Source organism: Rhodnius prolixus, unplaced genomic scaffold (assembly GCF_049639745.1).
Source record: "Rhodnius prolixus isolate KJV_2025 unplaced genomic scaffold, Rpr scaffold_4, whole genome shotgun sequence".
Classification (NCBI taxonomy): Eukaryota; Metazoa; Arthropoda; class Insecta; order Hemiptera; family Reduviidae; genus Rhodnius; species Rhodnius prolixus.
Genome location: NW_027411614.1, coordinates 26,652,998 through 26,675,833, shown reverse-complemented (window position 1 = coordinate 26,675,833; position 22,836 = coordinate 26,652,998). Strand labels below are relative to the sequence as shown.

Genomic DNA, 22,836 nt, shown 5'->3' with positions numbered 1-22,836 from the left:
AAATCAACTTAGAATACAAACTTAAATGAAGATTGTGTAATTGTATAAGGATTGATCGTCAAAAAGTGCACAATAAGCGTAACGTTGAAAAACACCCAAATTGGACATTTTTTTTCTCTTTTCTATAAAATTCCTAACATATCTTTAAAATATAGAACATATCCTCGTTTACAAGACTATTTTTTTTTTTTTTTTGCAACTATACTTACTAGATTTATAAGATTTCGAGAAAAAAAGTTGCCAAAAATTAGCAAAAACGGCATTTTCAGAAATTTTCTTTAGTTTCTTGGTGTTGTTATTGTTACTTTTTTTGAGGTGTCATTCGATACGGAATTTTATATATGTAGATAAGTCTTTTGGAGTCTCAATGCTGTACATGGAAGAGGAGTTAGCCCCATGCGTGCAATGCCCTCTGTAAAATTATTATTAGTAATAACTGTGTAATTATTAGACCAATTTTGACTGACTGGATGAAGGGGTAAGCGCTCCCAAACGGAATTTTAACAAATTTTATTTTAAGATTTTTTTTTTTTTTTTTGCTACAAAAGAACACGAGAGCACAAATACAGTTGGGTAATAATAAATAAATAACTAGTAATAACTTTTTGTATTTTTTTTTTTTTTTATCTTTTATTTGAAATTTACACCTGCACTCGTACAGTACAATAAGTAAATATGCTGGGCGTACAATAAAAATGGCGTGGCAATCATGAATGATGATCATCCAGTGATGACCATCATTAGTTTACCAGTTGGTCACGGGGCCAACGGCGCCTCAGCCGTCTTTGGGGGTTGGAGGGAAGTGTGGTTGAGAATAGGTTTGCAGCTAAAGGATTAGGGTGAAATGATAGTTTTTGGTGGAATGTGTTGTAGCGGGTTTTGGCAAGTTCTGGTATAAATGGAATGTTGAGGTCTGTGTGTATGGAGTGGTTACTGACATAAAAGGGAGCCTTTACAATGCGGCGGAGTATTTTAGATTGGAGTGTTTGTAATCTGTTGATGTTAGATCGTTTAGCTGTCCCGTAAAGTTCAAGTCCGTAAGTCCATATTGGAGCAAGAAGGGAAGTGTACAGTCGACGCTTGTTCTGTAGTGTTAGTTTTGAGCGTTTGTCCAGTAGTCTAGCAAGGAGTTTGTATCGTTTGTGTAATTCAGCCCGTTTAAGTCTCGTATGAGGGTTCCAAGTTAGTCTTTTGTCTAGGTACAGTCCAAGGTACCGCACATGGTCGGCTGGTGGGATAGGAGTGTTATATAAGAAGACAGGTCCAAGAGTTGTTCGTTTGAGTGTGAAGACTATGTGTTTGGATTTGTTTGGGTTGATTTTTATTCGCCATTTTTGTAGCCAGGGTTCTAGTGAGTGTAGGTGAGATTGTAGAGAGCGGATAGCGAAGACAGGATCAGTATGTGTGGAGAGAATGGCAGTGTCGTCAGCGAAGGTGTATATGAAGGTGTTGGGATTTGAAGGTAAGTCGGCTGTAAAGATTGTGTACAGAAGAGGAGCTAAGACGCTACCTTGTGGTACACCAGCAAGGACAGGAAAAATAGATGATCGAGAAGAGCCTTGAGTTACTAGGAAGAATCGGTCGGAGAGATAGGATTTGAGTATAAGATAGTATGTGCTTGGTAGAATACCCTTAAGCTTCCATAGCAAACCCTTGTGCCATACTCGGTCAAAGGCCTGTGAGACATCCAAGAATACTCCAGCGCAGAAATGTTTAAGCTCCAGTGATGTAGCGATGGTGTCCACAACGCGATGGGCCTGCTGGATTGTAGAGTGGCAACTGCGAAAACCAAATTGATGATTTGGGATAATTTCAAGGCCATCAAAACTTTCTTGAAGGTGTGGTAGGAGGAGTCTCTCAAAAATTTTGCCTAGAATCGAAAGGAAGCTGATAGGGCGGTAAGAGGAAGGTAGATGCGTGGATTTTGAAGGTTTAGGTATCATACAGATGGTGGAGAATTTCCAAAGAATAGGATAATAGGTAGTTCTCAGTATTGAATTGTAGATGGTTGTAAGGAGGACTATTGCTTTTCTAGGAAGTTGAAGGAGAATGTGTGCTGTGATTAAATCATAACCTGGACTCTTTTTAGGGGGAAGATTGATAATGGCCTCCTTGACTTGCTTGGGTGTGAATGATTTAGGAGGAAGAGAAACTGGTAAAGGAATGTCCAAGTCGGTATTGACGTCTTGGGTGTGTTGTAGATTTTGGGTGTCAGGATGTGGGGTGAAGACGGAAGAGAGGTGAGCTGCAAGTAAGTCAGCTTTTTCTTGATCAGATTTGGCCCAGGAGTTGTCAGCAGAACGGAGAGGGGAGGAGGTTTGTTGAAATTTTAATATTCGTCGGGTGACAGTCCAGAGCGAGTTGTCGTCAGTGGTAAGAGATTTTGTATAGTTAGCGTATTGGGTGTTGTAGTATTTTTGAAGTTCGTTTTTAAGCTGTCTTGCAAGATGATTGAAATTTTGTTTGTGGGAAGGATACCTAGTTCGCTGCCAAAGAGATCTTGCTCGTCGCTTTTTAGTTATAAGAGTGCGAAGTAGGATAGGTAAGTTATAAGGCAAACGTTCTGTCCGTGTAGTTGTACAGTATGAAGTCGCTTGCCATATGCTTTGCTGTATGGCAGCAGCGAAGTTGTCAACAGCATCATCTAGCTGTTGGGGTGTTTTAAGAGCTGTTTTAAGTTCAATTTGTTGTTCGAGTCGGTCTCTAAATAAGTCCTCATTCATTTAAATTATAATTTATTTAATTTATAGTATCTTTAATTGATTACTTGTAAGCAAGTTTTACAATCAAGTAATTAGTAAAGTACTTCACATCCATTATGAGAGGTAGTTTAATCAGATTGATGTAGTGATTTCGACTCTACAAATGTTTCCATCTCGCTCAATACTTGATGACTGACTACGGATACAATCAGCTGTCTTTAATTCATTAAAGATTTAGAAATAAAAAGTAATAAACATAGTTAACAGAACTAGCGATTTAAACACGTTTCTTTAAAATAATAAACAAAATAAAATTGCATAAACAAGGGAAAAAGAAGAAATCTAGAAATGGGAAAGGTACCTCTGGAAAACTGAATAAATGAGAGGTATTTCCGTGAAAATAATAGAGACATTAGTTTTCACCTAAAGTATATAAGCTTGATAATGATCAAATCGTGATTTGCATGTCTAATGTAAACTTAGGGAGCTTAAAAGTTTATTGACTCATTTCTCTTCCTTGATGCCTACAAAGAAATCAATAAATAAAGTTAGAAATAGTGTGGTTCTATCAAGTGTTCAAGAAAAAAAATAAAGAGATTTATTAGGAAAACTAATTTTTCAAATGATGGAGGTGGCAATGTTTTTTGTTCATATCAGAGGGTATATTATTAGGTATATTCCGGCTTCTTCCAGCATCTTCTGTGGCTAAACCCAATCTCCTTCTTTTCTCTCTTTTATTCCATAAACTTTAAGAGGCTGACAGAATTCAATTGTGTAGTTGCGATAACTAAAAAAAAAAATCTGTGAACACAAACGACTCCACGAAAATTTCTATCACATTTACTTCTTACTCACCACAAAGTTGACTTGAAAATTAGATTCAATTATACTGATCAACTGTGGAGCAGCAGACTCTGATATCCATCTAGCCCAAGCTGGTGTTCCTCAGGGCAGTGTCCTAGGTCCTCTTCTTTACTCCTTATATACAGCAGACATACCTCAACATCCAAATACCATTCTTTCCACCTTTGCTGACGATACTGCAATCCTGTTTCCTCATTCCGATCTTCTTACCGCTACAAGCGCTCTTCAAATGCACATTAATCACTTACAGGACTGGCTTAACAAATGGCGAATCAAAACTAACCTTACCAAATCAAATTATATAGTATTAGACGAAAAATCCAACCTCCCATCTTCATCAGCCAAACTTTTGTGCCAACTGTGGTCAAAGTAAGATATCTTGAACCTTACCTAGCCAAACGGTTGTCATGGAATCCCCATACTAAACTGAAAAGGCAAGAAACTAACCAACGATACAAACTTCTCGTCAGACTTCTTGACATACGATCGAAACACAAAAGACTCTTATACCTACTGTTACTGCGACCTATTCAATCATACGGCATCGAAGTATGAGCATCGACACTAAACGTTCCAACTCTCTGCCCATCCATTCATTACTTACTTACTTAAATGGCGCAACAACCCACTAATGAGTCTGGGCCTCCTCAATAAGCCTCCGCCAGGCATCCCTATTTTGTGCGGCAGCCATCCAGTTTGGGACGCCAAATAATGAACCTGCGTCCGCGGCGACACCATCAATCCACGTTGCCTTCGGCCGGCCAATCTTTCTTAGACTGTGGATTTCGTCTTTCAGCACTCTTCTGGCTACCTCGCCTTCTTCCATTCGAATGACGTGCCCTGCCCATCTTAGCTTTCCTAATTTTATAAACCATCCATTCATTGCAGCCCAAAAATACTTCGGAAAATTCCTGACGCTCCTGTTTTTATGTATCTGACCTCACCATCCATAATGACCTTAAAATCCCTATCTTCAAAGATCTTGCTAACACTCGTTTTCTCAAATTTCATTCCTCTATAGCAGCTCATCTTAACCCTCTCATAGAACGCCTATCTTCTTCCACAATACCAGGTAATCCTCCAAGAAGATGGAAGAGAAAATGGCCTCGCGATTTACTCACATCATAAGAACAGTATAACACTGCATGTTTGCTTCAGGATAATGGAGTGACACCACTGGGGTGCCTTCTCCGATCCATATTTCTGATATTGTTTTACCTTACATCACATTTGCTAGTTGCAAATTTCAATTAAAAAAAACAAATTACTGAAATGTAACTTACAGGGAATCCGACCCTACCACGTCTAAGAACTGTCATTAAACGATTTTTTCTTAACTAATGATAAAAGAAAAAGTTATAAGGAGTCATTTTTGAAAATTAAACAATCCATTTAGTAAAGAGGAATTTTCCATTTGACAAATCCATTTGGTTGTTTAATTAATTTCTTTCCTCTCTATTTTCAGCCATACATGCAATCCTACAAAACTGCACCATTTAAATAGAACCGTAGATTACAAAAATAAATGACATTTCAATGGAAATCTACTCAACCCCTATTTCAGAAGTACCCTTAATAGATTTTTGCTAAAAAATATTTCATTTTTGAGAAAATTTCGAAATACTGAGAAATTCAATTTATACTGAGACCAATGAGGACACCAAACCTCTTTGTGCCATCATTTGGTGGTGAATAAGCGAAATAAGAAGTTTTGACTTTATGCGATTTTTGCATCATTGAGATGCAGTGGTTAATGCAGACCAAATTGTAAATTTTTCATGCTTAGGGGATCCTAAAATGGATGGTTCTGCTGAAGTCTGGAAATTAGAAGATCTCCTAGCTAGTAGAGTGAGGGACAGTATGAAGATTAAAACTACATTTCCTATTCAAATATTAATGAATTTATGAAATTATATTTCCTGCACGAGGATCGTGCAGTGTGAGAACAGCCACCAAAACGTTCATACTAATCGCATTTGAAAGGCAATGCAGAAAGTATTAGGAAACACTGAATCCGGCTTTGTGAGTTTGCACAAACCAACTACTATATATAGATAGGATTTAGGATTTTCCTTTTGCCAGAGATAATGTGGGTTTACAAAGACTGTTGTTGCCACTGTCTCTATATATCTATTTTCTTTGTGTTGTGCTAGGAGGCGCTGCTATTCTACTGTGGTTGTGGAGCTCTCGTATAACACCGCCAACCTGACCAAACTGAGTGTACGTCAAAACTTTTTGTCTGTCGGATTTTACTTATCTACTACAAACATTCTTAGTGCTACATCAATGCACCTTTTGTACCTCTTTCATTACCTTCAACTCCTTTTAATTATTACTTTCAAGTGTTTGCTTGACAGATTTATTTAGGCTAAATTTTTAGATTGCACTTTATTACTGAAGTTGAAACCGATTTGAACTTACAATGACTATAGAAATTGAAAACAACTTTTTCTAGTATTCTTCTATTTCTCCAAAATTTTTCCTACGTTTCAACGTCCCATTTCTCACCAAAACATTAATCGAATATGTAATTGTATCGAATTAATTTTTATCGAACTTAATTTTTGGGAAATTAAGTGAAATTCAGTTAACGATTGTCACTTTTTCACATTTTTTTTAAAAGATGATTTTTAAAAACTACATCATAACGATTTACGCTTAAGTTTCCTACTCCGAATACGTCTATCATAGTAAACAAAAAGTTAATCTTTAAATTCTATAGGATTTTAAAGAAAAAAAAAAAGAAGTGAAACTTGTTTTTAAAACTGATCTTTCCCATCTTTGTCAAGCCACCCTACGTTTTAGGTCGATTGTCAATACTTAAGCATTGTTTAAACCAAACCAGCTAGATTCTAGAACAAGGGTGGCCAACCTTGTTCCTAACGCCCACTGGGAGGACGATTCAAGCTTTCATTGTAGGTGGTTGGAAGTTTTGTCCGATATACTAAACCTTCTTTCGGTTATTTGAGTTTTTCTAAATGGTTTCCCCATTCAATGCCAGCATTATATCCAAACATGTCTGAAGGTATTAAATTTATTAATACCTTCTTTCTTCCCTGCATTTTGTAGAATAATGCTTTAGTGTATTATCACCAAACAGAGAAACCTGAATCTATCCGGAACAGGAGACCTTTGTTTTTATCCAGATATCAGATAATTAGTTTCGCAGCGTCATTCTCGAGCATCTCATTAATTATAAATTTCAATAGACTTTGTAGCTTTTATAATTTTAATTTTCTTCAATTTTAGCAGCTTCCACTGTAGCAATTTAAGTCGGCGCTATATCGATGGCGATGCTAAAATGCACCATCAAATTAAATTTTAGATTTAAAAAATAAGTACGGTAAAGTAATCATCTATTTTTTTTCAGACGAAGCCTGACATCCAACTACCAAATTAGGTGCAGTTAGAAGCATACACATTAGCATTAACAATTTTTCTAACTAATAAAAAGTAGTTACACACTTGATTCGAACTGGGATCTCCCACTCCAAACCAAGCTCAACAACAACTCACCAACGGCATATTTTTACTAAATCTCCTCTCAAAGTTAATAATACTTTGTAGTTTTACTTAATTAAAGTCACTGAAGAACCGGTGAGCGGTAAGAAAATTTCACTAGCAATGTAAATAACGCGGTAGCTATAACTAAAAAGGTTGACTATCACTACTCAAGAACAAGAGAACTTGGTACTGTATTCCGTGTTCGTTTGTTTAACCAGCATTACTTTAGTTATTCTTAACACTGCATTGTCTATCCGAAGTCCATTTGACTCCAAAAAAAATAGGAATGGTCTCTGTTTCCCCACATTTCATAGCTATCCCGAAATGCTCTTAGATATGCTATCCCCATTCTCTCACCATTTGATAGTCACCAGCTGAAGACCATGGATTTCTTAGTTTTTTTTTGCAGATTAGTTTACTTGAATCATAAGAATCATTTTGACTCTAGATTGACATAACACGTAAATATATCGGAGTCATTTCGACTCCTGATTGGTAATATAAATAGATTTTCTGTTATTAACTTGACTCCAGACTATTGCCTAAATGCTTATTTGATAAATTTACATAATTTTCATAGAAAGTATCAAGGCACAAAAAAAAAGCCTCTTTCTAGAATTGATTTTCTGTCCGAATTGCAGCAAAATCTTGTAGCGAATTGGGTGGTTTTCGATCCGTGTCAATAGCGCACTGTAATTGAAAAAATAGTGAATGTAATTAAAAAAAATGAAAAAGTCCCTGATCAGAAGGCAGCCAATCAGAATTCTAGAAAATACTGAAATGACTGCGATCCTAAGTTGAAGTTAATTCCTTCTGCGTGAAATGTTAAAGCCGATTTGTGGACAAAATTTGTTTTTTCGTCCTTAATTCCTATTCTTTCTCATCCTTTAATGCAAATTAAAACTGTCCGGTAGGACAGTTGTATAAGGGTTGATCATCAAAAACTGCACGAAAAAGCGTAACGTTGAAAAACACCCAACTTTGACAATTTTTTTCTCTTTTTCTATAAAAGATAAAATTCCCAAATTTTCTTTAAAATATAGGGCAAATCCTCCTTTATGACTGTAATTTTTTTGCAACAACCTAGATTTGTTAGATATTGAGAAAAAAGATGCTCAAAATGAGCAAAAACGGCATTTTCAAAAAATGTTCTTGTTCTTGTTCTTCTTGTTCTTCTTCTTGTTGTTGTTGTTGTTACCTTTTTTGTAAACAACGTAGCGCCTAAACGCGTGAACCGATTTTCATGAATGAGATGTCATTCGATTTGGAATTTTATGTAGATGTGCCTTTTGGGGGTCGCGACGCTGTACATGGAATGGGAGAGGAGTTAGCCCCTTTTATGTAAGGCCCCCTCCAAAATTATTATCATTAATTACTCTGTAAATCTTAGCCCGATTTTGATAAAATTTGGTAGGATGACAGGGTTAGGGCTCCCCTACGTAACATTAAAGCGACGATCTGCTCTTACACTTGTTAAGGGGAAGTATAGCAATCGTTTCAAATTATCGAAAAGTAAACCGATTGTCATGAATAAAGTGTCATTCGAATCGAAATTTTGTACAGATTTGCACTTTAAAAGTCTCGACGCTGTGCCTCATAAGGAGGGGAGTTTGCCCCACCCAAGTAAGGCCCTTTCTAAAGCTATTATTACCAATATTTCTATAACGGTTAGTCCGATTTTGATAAAATTTAGTAAGAAGAAGTGGTTAAAGCTCCTCTACGTGGCTGTGAAGTGCCATCATGCTCTTACACCTACTAAGAGGAAGTATTGCAATCGTTAAAATTTTCAATGAGTGAACCGATTTTCATCAATGAATTGTAGTTCGATTCAAAATCTTTGCCTCTTTGCCTTTTAGGGAGAAGTACTGTAATCGCAGTTTAATTTTGCTATTTACGTACAAATTACCTTCCTATTTTATTCAAAACGCTTTCTCAAAAAAATTGTTATTGAGGATGGTTTGGGGACCGCAACTATAATCATTCTTTAAAAAGATCTGTCCAGTGGTAGTAACTCCGACTTAACACCTTTTCAGGTTATAATGATAAAATTAAATTTATTATTCCCAATTTTAATAAAATCTGAAAAGCAGATATGTAACTTTGCAAAACATACAAATAAGAAAATCTATCCAAAAGGTACAAAAATCTCTTTAACAAAAACTTACAGTTTAAAATGTTAAGTATAAGGGTTGATTAAACGCCAAAAGGTACACAAATCAGCAAGTACCCAACATTTCATTAATACTTCATTGATATTATTTTAAGTAATTTTACTACATTAATTTTCATTAATATTTTTTTGAATTTATTAGATGTCACAGACCCTTATGCTGGCCAGTTCATTCATTTTCTTTTTCTTTTATGATTTAAGTCGCGTCAACATCAAGGTTATTGGCGCCCGGAGCTTTTTTCAGTGCACTGCCGGCCTCCGGACAGTGTTCTCTCGTTACAGACAACTCTGTCCATCACCCGGACAGTGAGCTGTAAGAAGCTCTTAGAAAGAGAAAATCAAGGGTCAGCAGCTGGATTCGAACCCGGAACCTCCACGTGGGAATCCAATACGCTAACCGCATAGCTAATCCCTTCCCTTTGTTCATTCATAATATTTTATTTTTTTGTTATAATTATGATAAAATGTATATTATATTTTCGTAATTAAATAGGTACTTTATTTTAGCTTTATTCCAAATTATTCTTCTGATTTATCTTTATTATGCTCTGACTGAATAGTCACATATATCGTATGTATGTACATGCACGTTAAAGTAAAAAAAGACAAAGGCAGAGTCGGCTACTATTTAAATTTGAATCACGGATTTAAAACAATATTTCAGTCTAGAATTCGTCTTTCCGAAGTATTTGTGAGCACAAATAACGCGTAGGTAATATCAAGTAAATTATTCAACAATAATTATTTATTTCTCAATTGTAATTTATTTTATTATTAAAATTGAAATCAATATAAAAAAAGATAAAAATAAATTATGGAGTCAATATGACTCCACATTGGCAATAACTGACTAAGTTCTAGCATTGACAATGCAGTGATGTTTAAACCTGTCTTGGTGCCCATGTTCAATTTGAACAAGCCGATCATACTAAAAGAACATTTTTCTGTTGACACATCTTATCAGCATAACTTCTTTAAAATCAAATATCTAAAATAAAAATATTTAAAATAAAAGAGAAGAAATAATCTGCCATTCTTTTTTCAAAAATACGGTATACCCAAACTTTTTTTAATTATATTTACATTAAAAATTTACATTTTTATTTAAAATATTTTTCCGGAGTATTCAATTAAGAGACTTTTAAAGTAAATCTTGATATGATAGACATATCAGTCTATCATAGGACCTATACCAATTAACAAAACCTGTTAAGGAGTGATCTAAATACCTCTCTTTATTTACTCAGTGGATTGCCTAAAATTTTGAAATTCACCCCAAAAATGTCGACAATGATTTTCTGTAAACTTTGAAGATACTTTACATAATCATGTATATCTGTAATTCTTTCTTTTACGTTTGTGCCATAACATTTTCTGGCTTTTTTGGCCAACCAAAACAGACAAAAGTTTCGGTCAGAGTAGTTCTAGGGGATGGGAAAGGGTAGGTTTTTTTACAAGCTTTCATTTCAGAATAATATAGAGTTTAATACGCTGTATAATTTTGGTAAGAAATAAATACGGTTCAAACATTCCGAGTTAGAAAAATATTTATGATAAAACAGGTTTGTTCATGCCAGATGTTTATTATTATTTTTTCTTGGAGTGATGTTCAATCGACGTTTTTAAACTTTGTAGAGGCAGAAACATTTATTACTCCCTCAATGGACTTCAAGGCAGTTCTTATCTCATAAACCTTACACTAATTTGTCAAACATTTTCAGTAAAAGTGCCATCAAAATTTATTATAAACAATATTTCAGCCCTAAAATTGTGCTAACTATGGCCTTAATTCTGAACTTCTGAACCCTGCCTAAGAAGCAATATTTTAAGGTCCAGAGATGCTACTTTATCAGTAATTTATCTCAATTACCACGATAGTATAGTTAATTGAAGTTTCTAGTGCTTCAAATAGTTAATGTTACCACTTTATAAAGTTTCAAAGTGTCCAGTATAGCTGCCCATTATTAATATTAATGAAGAACTAAGGCTAACCATTCTCATCTAGAAAAAGGATGAGAAGTTAGATAAGTGAAGAGGAATGCTAGATAGCGAAATTAGAGGGATAAACATTTTTATATGATCTGAAGTAAAGTAGCACTTCCAACAAGTCTACAGTTTTAGCCCAAATATCCGCAATTAAAGTTGAAGTGTTGGAACTGTTGAAAAGTCGTTGAACTGTTCGGTGAGCTTGATATAGTAGCCACTATAAAGTCTGGGTATACTACGAATCCATCGTACGATGGCTGGGACATTTGCACCGAATGGAGGAGACGAAGGGTCCCAGGAAAGCACTATATGGACACCCTGGTGGAAAAAGGCCGAGGGGTAGGCCTCGACTAGGATGGTTGAGCGTCGTACAGCACGATTTGGAAGCCCACTTGGTCGGCAGAGATGGAGAACGTCGACAAGAGACAGAGATAGATGGAGAGCTGTATTGACTGAGGCTCGGGTCCTTCATGGACCGTTATAGCCCTTGAGTAAGTAAGTATCCGCAATTAAATATGGTATGAAATTTTATTAAAGGATTACCAAAATAGACTTATTTACCAGATATTTAAGTATTTTTTTTTTTTTTTATTTTCAGTTAAAACCTCCCAACAATCTATCAAGGGGCGCGTTCAGAATTATTTTTGTTCAGGATCTTTGGGTCTTTTTATTTTTGAGTTAGAGAAGTTAATCAATTAATTTTTTCATTAAAAACTATTTTTTCATTCAGAATATAACTTAATGAGATAGTTTCTGATAGTATTTAAAAAAATAATTGAGGCAAACTTGATATCTTAAAGCCATATTCAAAAGTAACAAAGATTAAACATTAGTAACTGACAGTATTTTATAATTAAGTAATCACTTTAAACTAACGACTCTCTGAGGTTCTCGAATAGCTCCAGATCAGAAGAAAAAGTAAGCGGATTGTACGTTAAGTACAATTAAGTAACGTGGATTGGTGCTAAGTGAGGGGCAACATCTCTGAAAAACTGAGAAAACTAGCTTTTCAGAGCTAGTTGAAATACAAATGTGCAGGTAAGAGAATGTTAATAGATTCCAGACATCATTTTCTCTGATATCCAGATGACTCTACTTCTTATCAAGAAGTGTTTTGAGGAGTATTAGTGCACTTTGCCTGGGTACAAGGGCTAATACAGTACAAAAGTGTAATTAGAAGGCGTTTTTCCTAACCTGCTGAGAACCGTTCCCACGGAACCCACAAAAGACTTAAGCCATTTAAGGTGATTTAAAAAAGTGTTGGAGTGGTGGGTGAAAAATGTTGATATAGAGCTGGAATTTCGTAATAATGTCTAAAAATCTATATCATGATTATATTTTTATAATATATTATTAGAAATCATTTTTGAGGGTGAGTTCTACTTCTAATATTCCCTGGGTTGCGCCTATTAACTTGAGAATATTCATTAATTATTTAAGAGCATATTTTAGCCTTTATTGTCGAAAGGAGCCCAGCAGAAGAAAGTTGACAATACTGAGTACAAATTAAAATTTTAATCAATAAAAACCACAAAGAAGCCCAAAAACTCAAAAAGATTGTTAATAATAAGATACTAAGAAGATAAAATAATAAGTAAAGATTGAAAAATAAGTTGCCCATCAACATTACAAAAATTGCGACGAAAACGATCATGCATGAAAATAGAAAAGAAAAAAAGAAACATAAAATGTAGAAAAACTGCAACTGAATATAAACTTCACAGAACGGGAGATAAAATTACTCAAACGGTGCTTTTATGGTGTAGATGGATTTCTCTTTAATGTACTCAGTTCTGAACGCCATAAATATAAAACAAAATATCTAAATCTATATGAAGGGGCATCTTCATAATAATATAGCCTTTACTATCAACATCAGTACCATGATATAAAGTAAACAAATGATTAATTCTTGGTACTTAAACTTAAGAATTTTCAAAGCTGATTAAGAATGTTTCTAAGGTTTGTTTTTATTATTTTAAATTAATTAAATATTTACTTCTAGAAAAATATTTATCGTTGAATTCAATCCTATAATTAATATAAATATTCATCTTCTCTCTTCTCCATTTATTAAATACTTATTTTAATGTAATAATACTTTAAATAATACTTTACCTGGTATAATAACACAGATCCTTCGTCCTTTTTTATCTAAACCTGGAAGATTACCAAAATGATTTTGGTCATACACTTCTGGACTTTTTGATGGATACACAAATTTATACATTTCTGGATATCTTGCTTTGAAATCGTAAAAATTCTTCAGCTAAAATTGTATAAAAGCAGAAAATGAAATAGGATTTTCAACATTTTTGAAATAATTACTAATGAGTCACTTACACATTGAAATGCTTTATCAACATCGTGTTTTCTTCCCCTCAAAAATGCAGCCAGGAAGACGTCATCCGTTCTGGCATTTAACATTTCTTCTTCTGAAATTAAAACAGTATTTTTTTTTTTTTTAAGTGGTCTAATGGAATTGGAATTTGTACTTTATAATTAGAACTGTAAAATTTAGACATCTGCTAGAAAGTTAAATAGGAATTTAATTAATTGCTGTCAGTTTGGAAACGATGGTCGGGTTCTAAAACGGATACATTATGTAATAAAAATAATGTATCCTACACTGATGAATATAGCTGAACAAAAACTAATTTAAATTAAAATTAAGTGTTCAAAAAGTCTAAGTAAACATGGAGGTGTGGAATCGGACTGGTGTACAGAACAAATCATATAATATTAATTAGGTATGGTAACAAAGCACTTGGTAGCTTAATTTAATTTTTACCAACACTTTTCGATGCCCATTTGGTTCTTGGTCCTCAAGTGCAGAGTCTAAGGAGTTCGATACACTTGCAGTGCTATAGAATTCGTACATTTTGCAAGAAAATCTCACCCATATCTTTTTAATGGGATATGTTCAACGTTCAACACTCCCCTCCTTCACAACATCTCTTATAAAATGGGTATAGCGTGTCAATATGTTTTCCCATCTCATATTACATCAAGAGTTCTCTACTAACTTTATAGCTGTCACATGTTATAACAATCTTGTTCATTTTCAGCAACAGACGAGACAAATTTCTTCAAATATATGGACCTCCTTGGCCCACTTCTACAAGGCCTTCGTCCAAGTATCGAGAGAACACTGTCTGGAAGCCGGCAGTGCACAGGGAAATGCTCCGGGTGCCAATGACCTCAGATGTTGACTTGTCTTAAATTAAAAAGAAACTACACACTCCCTTTTGTTCGCCATTACAATTTTAATTAATTATTATTGCAATCGCTTGAGGCTGTTAGGAAGATCTTACTGCATTATTTGATAAATTAAGGAATAAGTTTGATCCTTTAAATGAAAGATATTGATCACTTAAATATGTGGCAGGAGGTTTCCAATTTTTTTGGTAATTAAACGCAACTCTCCCAAAAATACTAAATAATTATTAAACCTTGTTTGTAACAGATGTAAAATTAATTTTTAGCCATTTTGTATGTACTTGAGAACATCTAAAGCTCTTAAGATTTGATTTTTTTTTAGAAAAATCACTCGGAAAACGACTTATTTCCCGATATTAAGAAAAATACTAGCTTTACTGCCTTGGTAATATTTTTAGTAGAAAGGGGATGAAAAAATACATAAAAATGACCTATCGCGTGCTCTTCTTTCTCTTTGATAACAAGTTAAAAATTGAAATATGATTAATAAATACCAGATTTTGAAAGGGTCTAGCACCTTTAATTTTGAAGATATCGAATTGCGGTTTCCGGTTTCTTTCATAACTTTTTATACTCTTTAAAACTGTGTATATGAAAATGGGGGTCAACTGCGAACCCTCACTTTTGGTTGCGCGTCAGCCGCGTATGCGGGGAAGAATCTAAAATTAAGTCACATATTCTGAAACTAGAGGTGACGGACAACAAATTTTTCCTCTACCATTTTTTGCTCAGATTAACCATTTAAGCATGAAATGCTTTGAGCCTTCTTAAAATGAACACCCTGTATATTCACATTTAATATTATAATCTCTGAAGAAGGGTTTACTTTATAATTTTCAAGTATTTATTCTCCATTCTCTCCACACACTCTGACCCTATCCTCGCAGTACGCTCACTACAGTCCCACCTTCACTCAATAGAACCTTGGTTAGAAAACTGGCGTATAAAAATTAACCTAACTAAGTCTAAATACATAGTCTTCACACTGAAACGACAAACTCCACCATCTGTCTTCTTACATCATACACCTATCCCACCAGCCGACCATGTGCGGTACCTTGGAATGTACCTAGACAAGAGACTTACCTGGAACCCCCATACGAGACTTAAACGTACCGAACTAAATAAACGATACAAACTTCTAGCCAGACTACTTGAAAAATACTCAAAACTCTCACTACAGAACAAACGACGACTCTATACAGTTCTTCTCACACCAATATGGACTTACGGACTCGAACTTTACGGAACAGCTAAATAATCAAACATCAATAGACTGCAAACACTCCAATCCAAAATACTCCGCCGCATAGTAGACGCTCTATTCTTTGTTAGCAACCACACAATACATATAGATCTCCAAATTCCACTCATCTCCGAACTTGCCAAAATCCGATATAAAAATTTTCATCAAAAACTCTCATTTCATCCCAACCATTTCTGCAAACTTGTCTTCAACTACGCTACCCTCCAATCCTCGAAGACTGCTGAGGCGCCGTTGGCCCAGAGACCATCACTGGATGACCGTCATTCACGTCTGCCACGTTATTTATTTATACACTTATCTCATTTACTTATTGTACCCTATAGGTACAGGTGTAAATTTCAATAAAAGGATAAATATAAATATAAAATATTTATTAATGTATTTTTGTAGAACTATACATTTATTTTTATATATAATGAAAAAACTCGTAGTATCTAAATGTATAATTTTAAGTAATAAATAAAGATTATTTTTATTGATAAACATACCGAACCCATCCTGGCAACTTGGGCAAACGTTTGATTAAGGTTCAAACCGGATAGCTGATACAATCTTCATATGAGATAACCAACCGGGCATTTTTCCATTCAATTGTCCAAAGATGCAACTGAATTCGTCTGCCATTGTTTTCATTCGCGTTTCCGATTCTGCAATTGAAAGAGCACTTTTCCTTTCTCTAAAAGTCACATTTTGCTTTTCTTCAGTTAACTCATGTTTATTTTTATCAAAAATATTAGCTTTGGCCATTATTTGGTATGGTTTTCTTGGTCTATCTTTTTTAACCTGAAATCATTATTCTTGGTTTTCCGATTACTTATGAACAGCAAATTAATTTTCTTGTTTTTCAGAGAATTCAAGTGCATTTTAATACTACACATTCCACCGTTGACTGAAGGTAGTGCTTCTTTTTTTTTTCAGTTCGTGCAAGGTTGATCTTCAACAGCTTGGACAATCTTAATTCTAAAAATAGTTTGTATATTTTTACTTTTAGTCTGTGGAAACGTTTCTTACAAGAAGCGAGCGATCAAAAGACGAAAATTCAAACTTCAGCTTAATGGCTTACAATGTCTTAAGAAGTCATTACATCGTGTTACTCAAATGACTTATAGAAGACTGCAATAGAAGCTCTAATGGATTTATCCTCTCACTTCCACCTAGATCCTTTAATCCTTCAGATATTTCATATATTATAAAGAATCTAAATTCTAGTAAATCGAATTGGTAAGACCTCACCAACTTCTGAAATTATTCGTCATCTTCTAAGAAAAGTACTCATCTTTCTAATCCGCTTATACAACTTAGTTCTCCGAACCTCACAATTTCCAATCTTATATTCAATATTATATTAATAATTATAATATTATATTTCAATAATTATATTAGCCTGCTACCAACTCTAGGTAAAGTTTGGGAGAAATTAATGCACAATCGGATTAACTCTATTTTCGTGGAGCCAGGCATAGTTTTAAACATTTCAAATTTGGGCTTTCGAGTAGACACAACATAACTCAGCAGTACTCCAAGGGTTTCAGATGAGATAGCGTCATCGTTGGAAAGATAACCGTTTTACAATGCAGCAATTTTGCATGTTACTCAGATAGTTCACCTTATTTGGCATGAGATTTTGTTATAAAATGAAAAGATGTTCCCTAATTACCTACATCTCATCCATGGCTCCTATCTCTCCGAAAGATACTTCCAGGTCAGTAGCGGTAAAGTAATCACTTCTTTTTCTTCATTAGGCGCGAGAGTATTTCTTATATACTACATAGGACATCTCTACATTTCCCCTACGCTACTTTGTACATATGGCTATAAGTATATACAATCCTTCAGCTGCTATCCAATTATTACATACACTTCCTTCCTAATTACTAACTTACTCAAGGGCTATAACGGTCCTTGAAGGACCCGAGCCTTAGTCACTGCAGCTCTCCACCTCTCTCTATTTATTGCCGACGTTCTCCATCTCTGCTGACCAAGGGCTTCCAAATCTTCCTGCATGTCGGTCAACCACCCTAGTCTTTTTCCTAGCCCCTCGGCCTTTTCCCACCAGGGTGTCCATACAGAGCTTTTCTGGGACCTCTCGTCTCCTCCATTCGGTGCAAATGTCCTAGCCATCGCAGTCTATAAGACTTTATCGTGGCTACTATATCAGACTCACCGAACAGTTCAACGACTTCTCGATTCGTCCTGATTCTATAGCCATCCTGCGTCCTCACAGGTCAGAAAATCCTTCTTAACACTTTTCTTTCCCACCTGCACAACCTTTGTTCGTCCGCTTTGGTTAATACCCATGCTTCCGAACCGTAGGTAACGATTGGACGCAGGACAGTTTGGTATATTCTTAACTTTATGGCTCGGGACAAGCATTTTCTTTTGAAAACTGGCTGCAGCGCCTAGAGACATCTATTACCGGATGCGATTCTCTCTCCCAAATATCTTCCCTAACATTGTTATTAGAGGTTAAAACTATTTAAATTCTTGCAACCCATCAAAAGAATATTCCCCCACCCGTAGGTTCCGGAATATTCCGGACTACACTTCCATCCTATTAAAACCTATAAAAAAATGAATTAAACTTTATCTTCTTCTTCAATAACAACCCTCTTTCTTACAGACCTAGTGCGAAGCAACTCATTGGAAAACAACCTTCAAAGAACCCTAAACTAGACTTAAAAAAGTCAAGTAATGACAAAATATTATAAACTTCATAACCGACTTATTAAAAGATGATTTAAAAATTACTGATGGAACTAAAAAAAAAAAAATATAATACTCTATAATCTATCATCTACAATCTATATACCTATATGGAAGCACTGATTAGAACTCTAGTACTAGGCCAAAATCGACAAACATACAGTCAATACAGACTTTACAATCTAAGATACAACGACAAATAGTTGATGCCCCTTTCTACGTCACAAACCATATACTACACACTGAGTTCAACATTCCTTGTGTAAAGAAGCTAGCCAATGAAAAATGCAAGAAGAAATCCTCTCTCATTCCGTGTACTGTTCTGCACAATCCATCACTTCAGTAGCATCGCCAATTGGTATGTATTAGAAGTACTCAAAGCGATATTGATTTATTATCTATTCCTTTTGCATGTGGCAGTTAAGTATTATATTAGTGAGCATAAAAAGATACTTTGAGAAGAAGAACGCAAAATCTTCGATTATTTTCGCTTCAATCTCCAAGCTAAACGTGAAAGCAATTTTTATAAAAGTCATTGTGGATTGCAAATAAATTACTTAATGATCCATATATATTAAATGCGGTAAAATATTTTATAGGTCATTATTAGACCTCAAATAAAAAACAAGTTAGCTGACTTTCGCCGTATCATTAATCACATTAAATAAACTTTTCTGACTTAACAGTTGTGCGCTTATGAATTTGTTTGAACAACTAATACTGAGCCAAAACAACTACATACTTGCGATATGATGTTGACATTAAGATGGTTAGTCAATATTTCTAGGAATAACCTGCCATTAAATAGAGATGGATACCAAATAAGTACGTTTATTATCAGCTTTAATAGTTCACACAACTTTATATCTTTTACAACAGATAATTATAATTCTAATAATTATTTAACAATTGTGAAAGTTTGTTAATTTGTTGATTACACACGCACTATTTAGTAAGAATTCCACAGTTTTTATTTTTTTGGAATTAATTTTTTGTCATTAAGAAGTGCTTCATGTCACACTTTTGTGGTAATTAATGTGATACTTCTTGATTACCAGTGTTTTTTTGTAAGAAGCTCCTAAAAAGAAGAGAAAACCTAGGTGTTGTATGTTGGTTTCGAACCTGGAATTTTCAGTGGGAATCTGCGATAACCTTTTATTCACTTTCTACAAATAAATTGTAGTTATTAAACAATTCCATCAAATGTTGTGTAACTGCCCGCACACTATTAACTATTGAAGATGCGTTTTGTCATCATCTAATTAACCATTTATAGATATCTAGTAATTGAACATTCGCTTTTATTTAATGGAGATTAGTGTAAGGGGCGCTGGCCGCTTTAATTACATTCTTCTTTATTTAATCTTTATGATTTACATAAATTGTTACAGATGTGTTTTTTATAGCTTTTTATGCTAGGTGAAACTCCTTGCAACATTTCAATTACAATAAATGATTTAATTTTCCGAATCAATACTGGTGGTACCCAGAGTACTGCTAAACTGTTCATTAATGGAAGTCCACGTGAAAAAGACGTAAAACATCATTCTAATGTGAATATATCAACAAACCTTGGTCAGGAGTCTATAAGAAAAAGGGGATGTAGTTATTACACATAATATGCATGATTTCTTCTGTAAGGGGCTCCGGCCGCCCCTGACTCGCGCGTACCTTGAGGAAACGGGAAGTGGCCACTCCAATCACAACTCAAGATAATTACAGCATTTATTAAAATAGGAAAACAACAAACACATTATTAACAAACACCCTAAGTAATTATATCCTATGCTTCATCCCTTACATAAACCAACCCAGTTGAATATACTGTGTACAATTATCTATCAAACCTCGCTTCTAATACATTCTAATACGTATCCCCACACATCAATAAGTTAAATAATTCATTCATTCACCTACAAGTAACCCATTCAGTCTTTGCAACCACTGAGTCGACCATACTGGGGCTAAACAAATACTGCTATTAAATTACTACTGGGCTACAACTCACCAGCCACAAGCCAACCGACGAACCTCTTCCACAGCATGGGTCTTCCTTCCGCCGGAACCACTGAGCTCCCCTGCAAGACCACTGGCTCCTCCGCAAGGCGGCTGGCTCCTCCGCTGGACAACTGGCCCCTCCGCACAAGTGACCCCCTGGCCAGCCAGTAGCCCAGTTTTATATACGATACGGTGTCGACTCAGCGGTTACCACACCTTTAGTCCGCTGACCCACACCTTTAATCCGCTGACTCACACTTTTAATCCGCTGATTCACACCTTTAATTCGGTGACCCACTTAGTAATTTAATTATTAATTTTCCTCCTTGAGAAAAGCTTATTCAACTTTTCCCAATTCACACATCCCAAAACAACTTAATTCTACTTACATACTTGTCTAATGCTAACTCTAAAATAAAGTAATGAAGCCGACATTCAAAACTAACCCCGGAAATTAAATGTCTAAATTAATGCTCTTTCTGATGAAAGCTGGACCCTTACAATTAGTAAAAATGGCAACTGCTAAGTATATCATTAAGTGTCTTTATTTGAGAGTGGCACTAGATTTATTTAAATCAATCACAATATCTATGTAGAAAGTTATGAAACATGGACCTCCTACAAAAAAGTCTTACCCAGTTGAAATTTCCTTTCAATTGCTTGATAAGTTTTATCTAATTTAAAGCATTCGGAAAGTGCATTAGTTTTTGCATTATATTATAAAAAACTGTACTGTCTTGTTCTTTAGAATGCAATGAAAATTGAGCAACGCTGAATATGATTTGTGCAAGTAATAGTTCAAAACATTTAATGACAACCGATGGACAAAAATTGAATTTCGACATTAATAATTTGTTTAAATTTAATTTATTTTGCACCATTAATTGAACGCCTCAACAATAAGCAAATTAAAGGAATGCATAAAATGCGATTTATTGAACTTTGCGACTGCAACGGTTGTTGCAACAAGCAAATGCGATGTAATATAGTGTCTTGATAGAAGATTGGAGAATGCACCCAATGGCAACACTCCATTAACGTGATCAGATCACTATGCTGTTATGAGAAGAGTAGATCGCGAGGCCATCTCAATATCCTTGGAGGATTGCCTGGTAATGTGGAAGAAGATAAGTGTTCAATTAAAGGATTAGGATGAGCTGCTGTAAAGGAATGAAATTAAGAAACGAGTTTTAGTAAGGTCGTTAATGAAAGGGATTTTGAGATCATTATGGATAGTGAGGTTAGAAATGTAGAATGGAGCGTTAAGTAGTTTTCGTAGTATTTTTGACTGTAATGCCTGGAGGCGTAGTGAGTTGGAACGTTTAGTCGATCCCCATACTTCGATGCCGAATGACCAAATAGGTCGCAGTAACAGAAGATATAAAAGTCTTTTGTTTTAATAATTAGCATTCACTGTTTTCCCAAATTGTATTTTGGAATTAATTTCTAATCCGCTTTGATGAATTTTTTAATCTTTTCTTTCTAATGGACTACAAGTTTAATTTTACCCCCAAGTTGTGTTGGAATTGATTTGAAAACCTTCTCAATGTTTTCTTTAATATTTCCTTTTTAATCCACTATAAGTTCGAATTAAATTCATCGTTTCCCTAATTTCTATTTTGGAATTAATTTCTGAATGTTCTTGATGTATTCTTTCATATTTTCTGTTTAATGGGCTATAAGTTGAAATTATCATTCATTGTTTCCTGAAGATGGTATTTTTTGGAATTGATATCTAAACCTTCTTTATGTATTTTCAATCTCACTTTTTTAATCAATTATAAGTTCTAAAGAATTTTTGTTTCCCCAAATTGTTATTTTTTTTTTAAATTTAATTTTTTTTTGTTTTCTTTTAATCGACTTTAAGTTTAAAATTTACATTCTTGGTTTCCCAAAATAGTTTTTTGGAATTGATTTTGGAAAAAATAATTTCAGGACCTTGATCATGACGGAAGTAGATGGTATGAATCCTTTATGTGATCGTCTTTTTTTCTTCTTTTTTTTGTGCAAATGCTGAAATGAAATTTAAGAATCCTAGTAGGTATTTAAAGGATATGAATGTTTTGTGCGTAGGTAACGTTTTAGAATTGTAAATTGGGACTAACTTAGACTGAAATAGCATTGATAGTGCAAATGAATGCATAACATAACATGGGTCTTATCTTGTGAAATATTATAGCACAAATTAAATCAGTCGGTCAGTATAATTTGGTCGAATACTGTTTATAAACATGGCATCAAATCAAATCAAATGAGATGTATCTGCTCTAAAGCATCAGGGTCACAAGATAGATGATTTAATTTAAATCTATGTCGCTGAAAGTTAAGAAACGAGGATATTAACGAAACTATTTCATTACAAAATCGTTAATATTACAGAGTTTTTTATAAGAATTTTCGGGAACGATAAGATCATAATGTAT

General features: G+C 34.6%; 1 protein-coding gene across 3 annotated transcripts in view; it reads right to left on the bottom strand.

Moving 5' to 3' along the window:
- Window positions 1–22,836, bottom strand: part of LOC141456583 (alpha-tocopherol transfer protein-like) — a 173,919-nt gene that overhangs the window by 21,753 nt on the left and 129,330 nt on the right. For 2 of the 3 annotated variants that reach the window (XM_074132735.1, XM_074132736.1), the window contains exons 3-4: window positions 13,570–13,661; window positions 13,345–13,495 (exon numbers count right to left, since the gene is read on the bottom strand). In XM_074132735.1, coding sequence (XP_073988836.1) covers window positions 13,345–13,495; window positions 13,570–13,661 — 243 coding nt within the window. Of the gene's footprint in view, window positions 1–13,344; window positions 13,496–13,569; window positions 13,662–20,423; window positions 20,582–22,836 lie in introns of those variants that run through there. The other variant, XM_074132737.1, reaches the window with a different exon arrangement.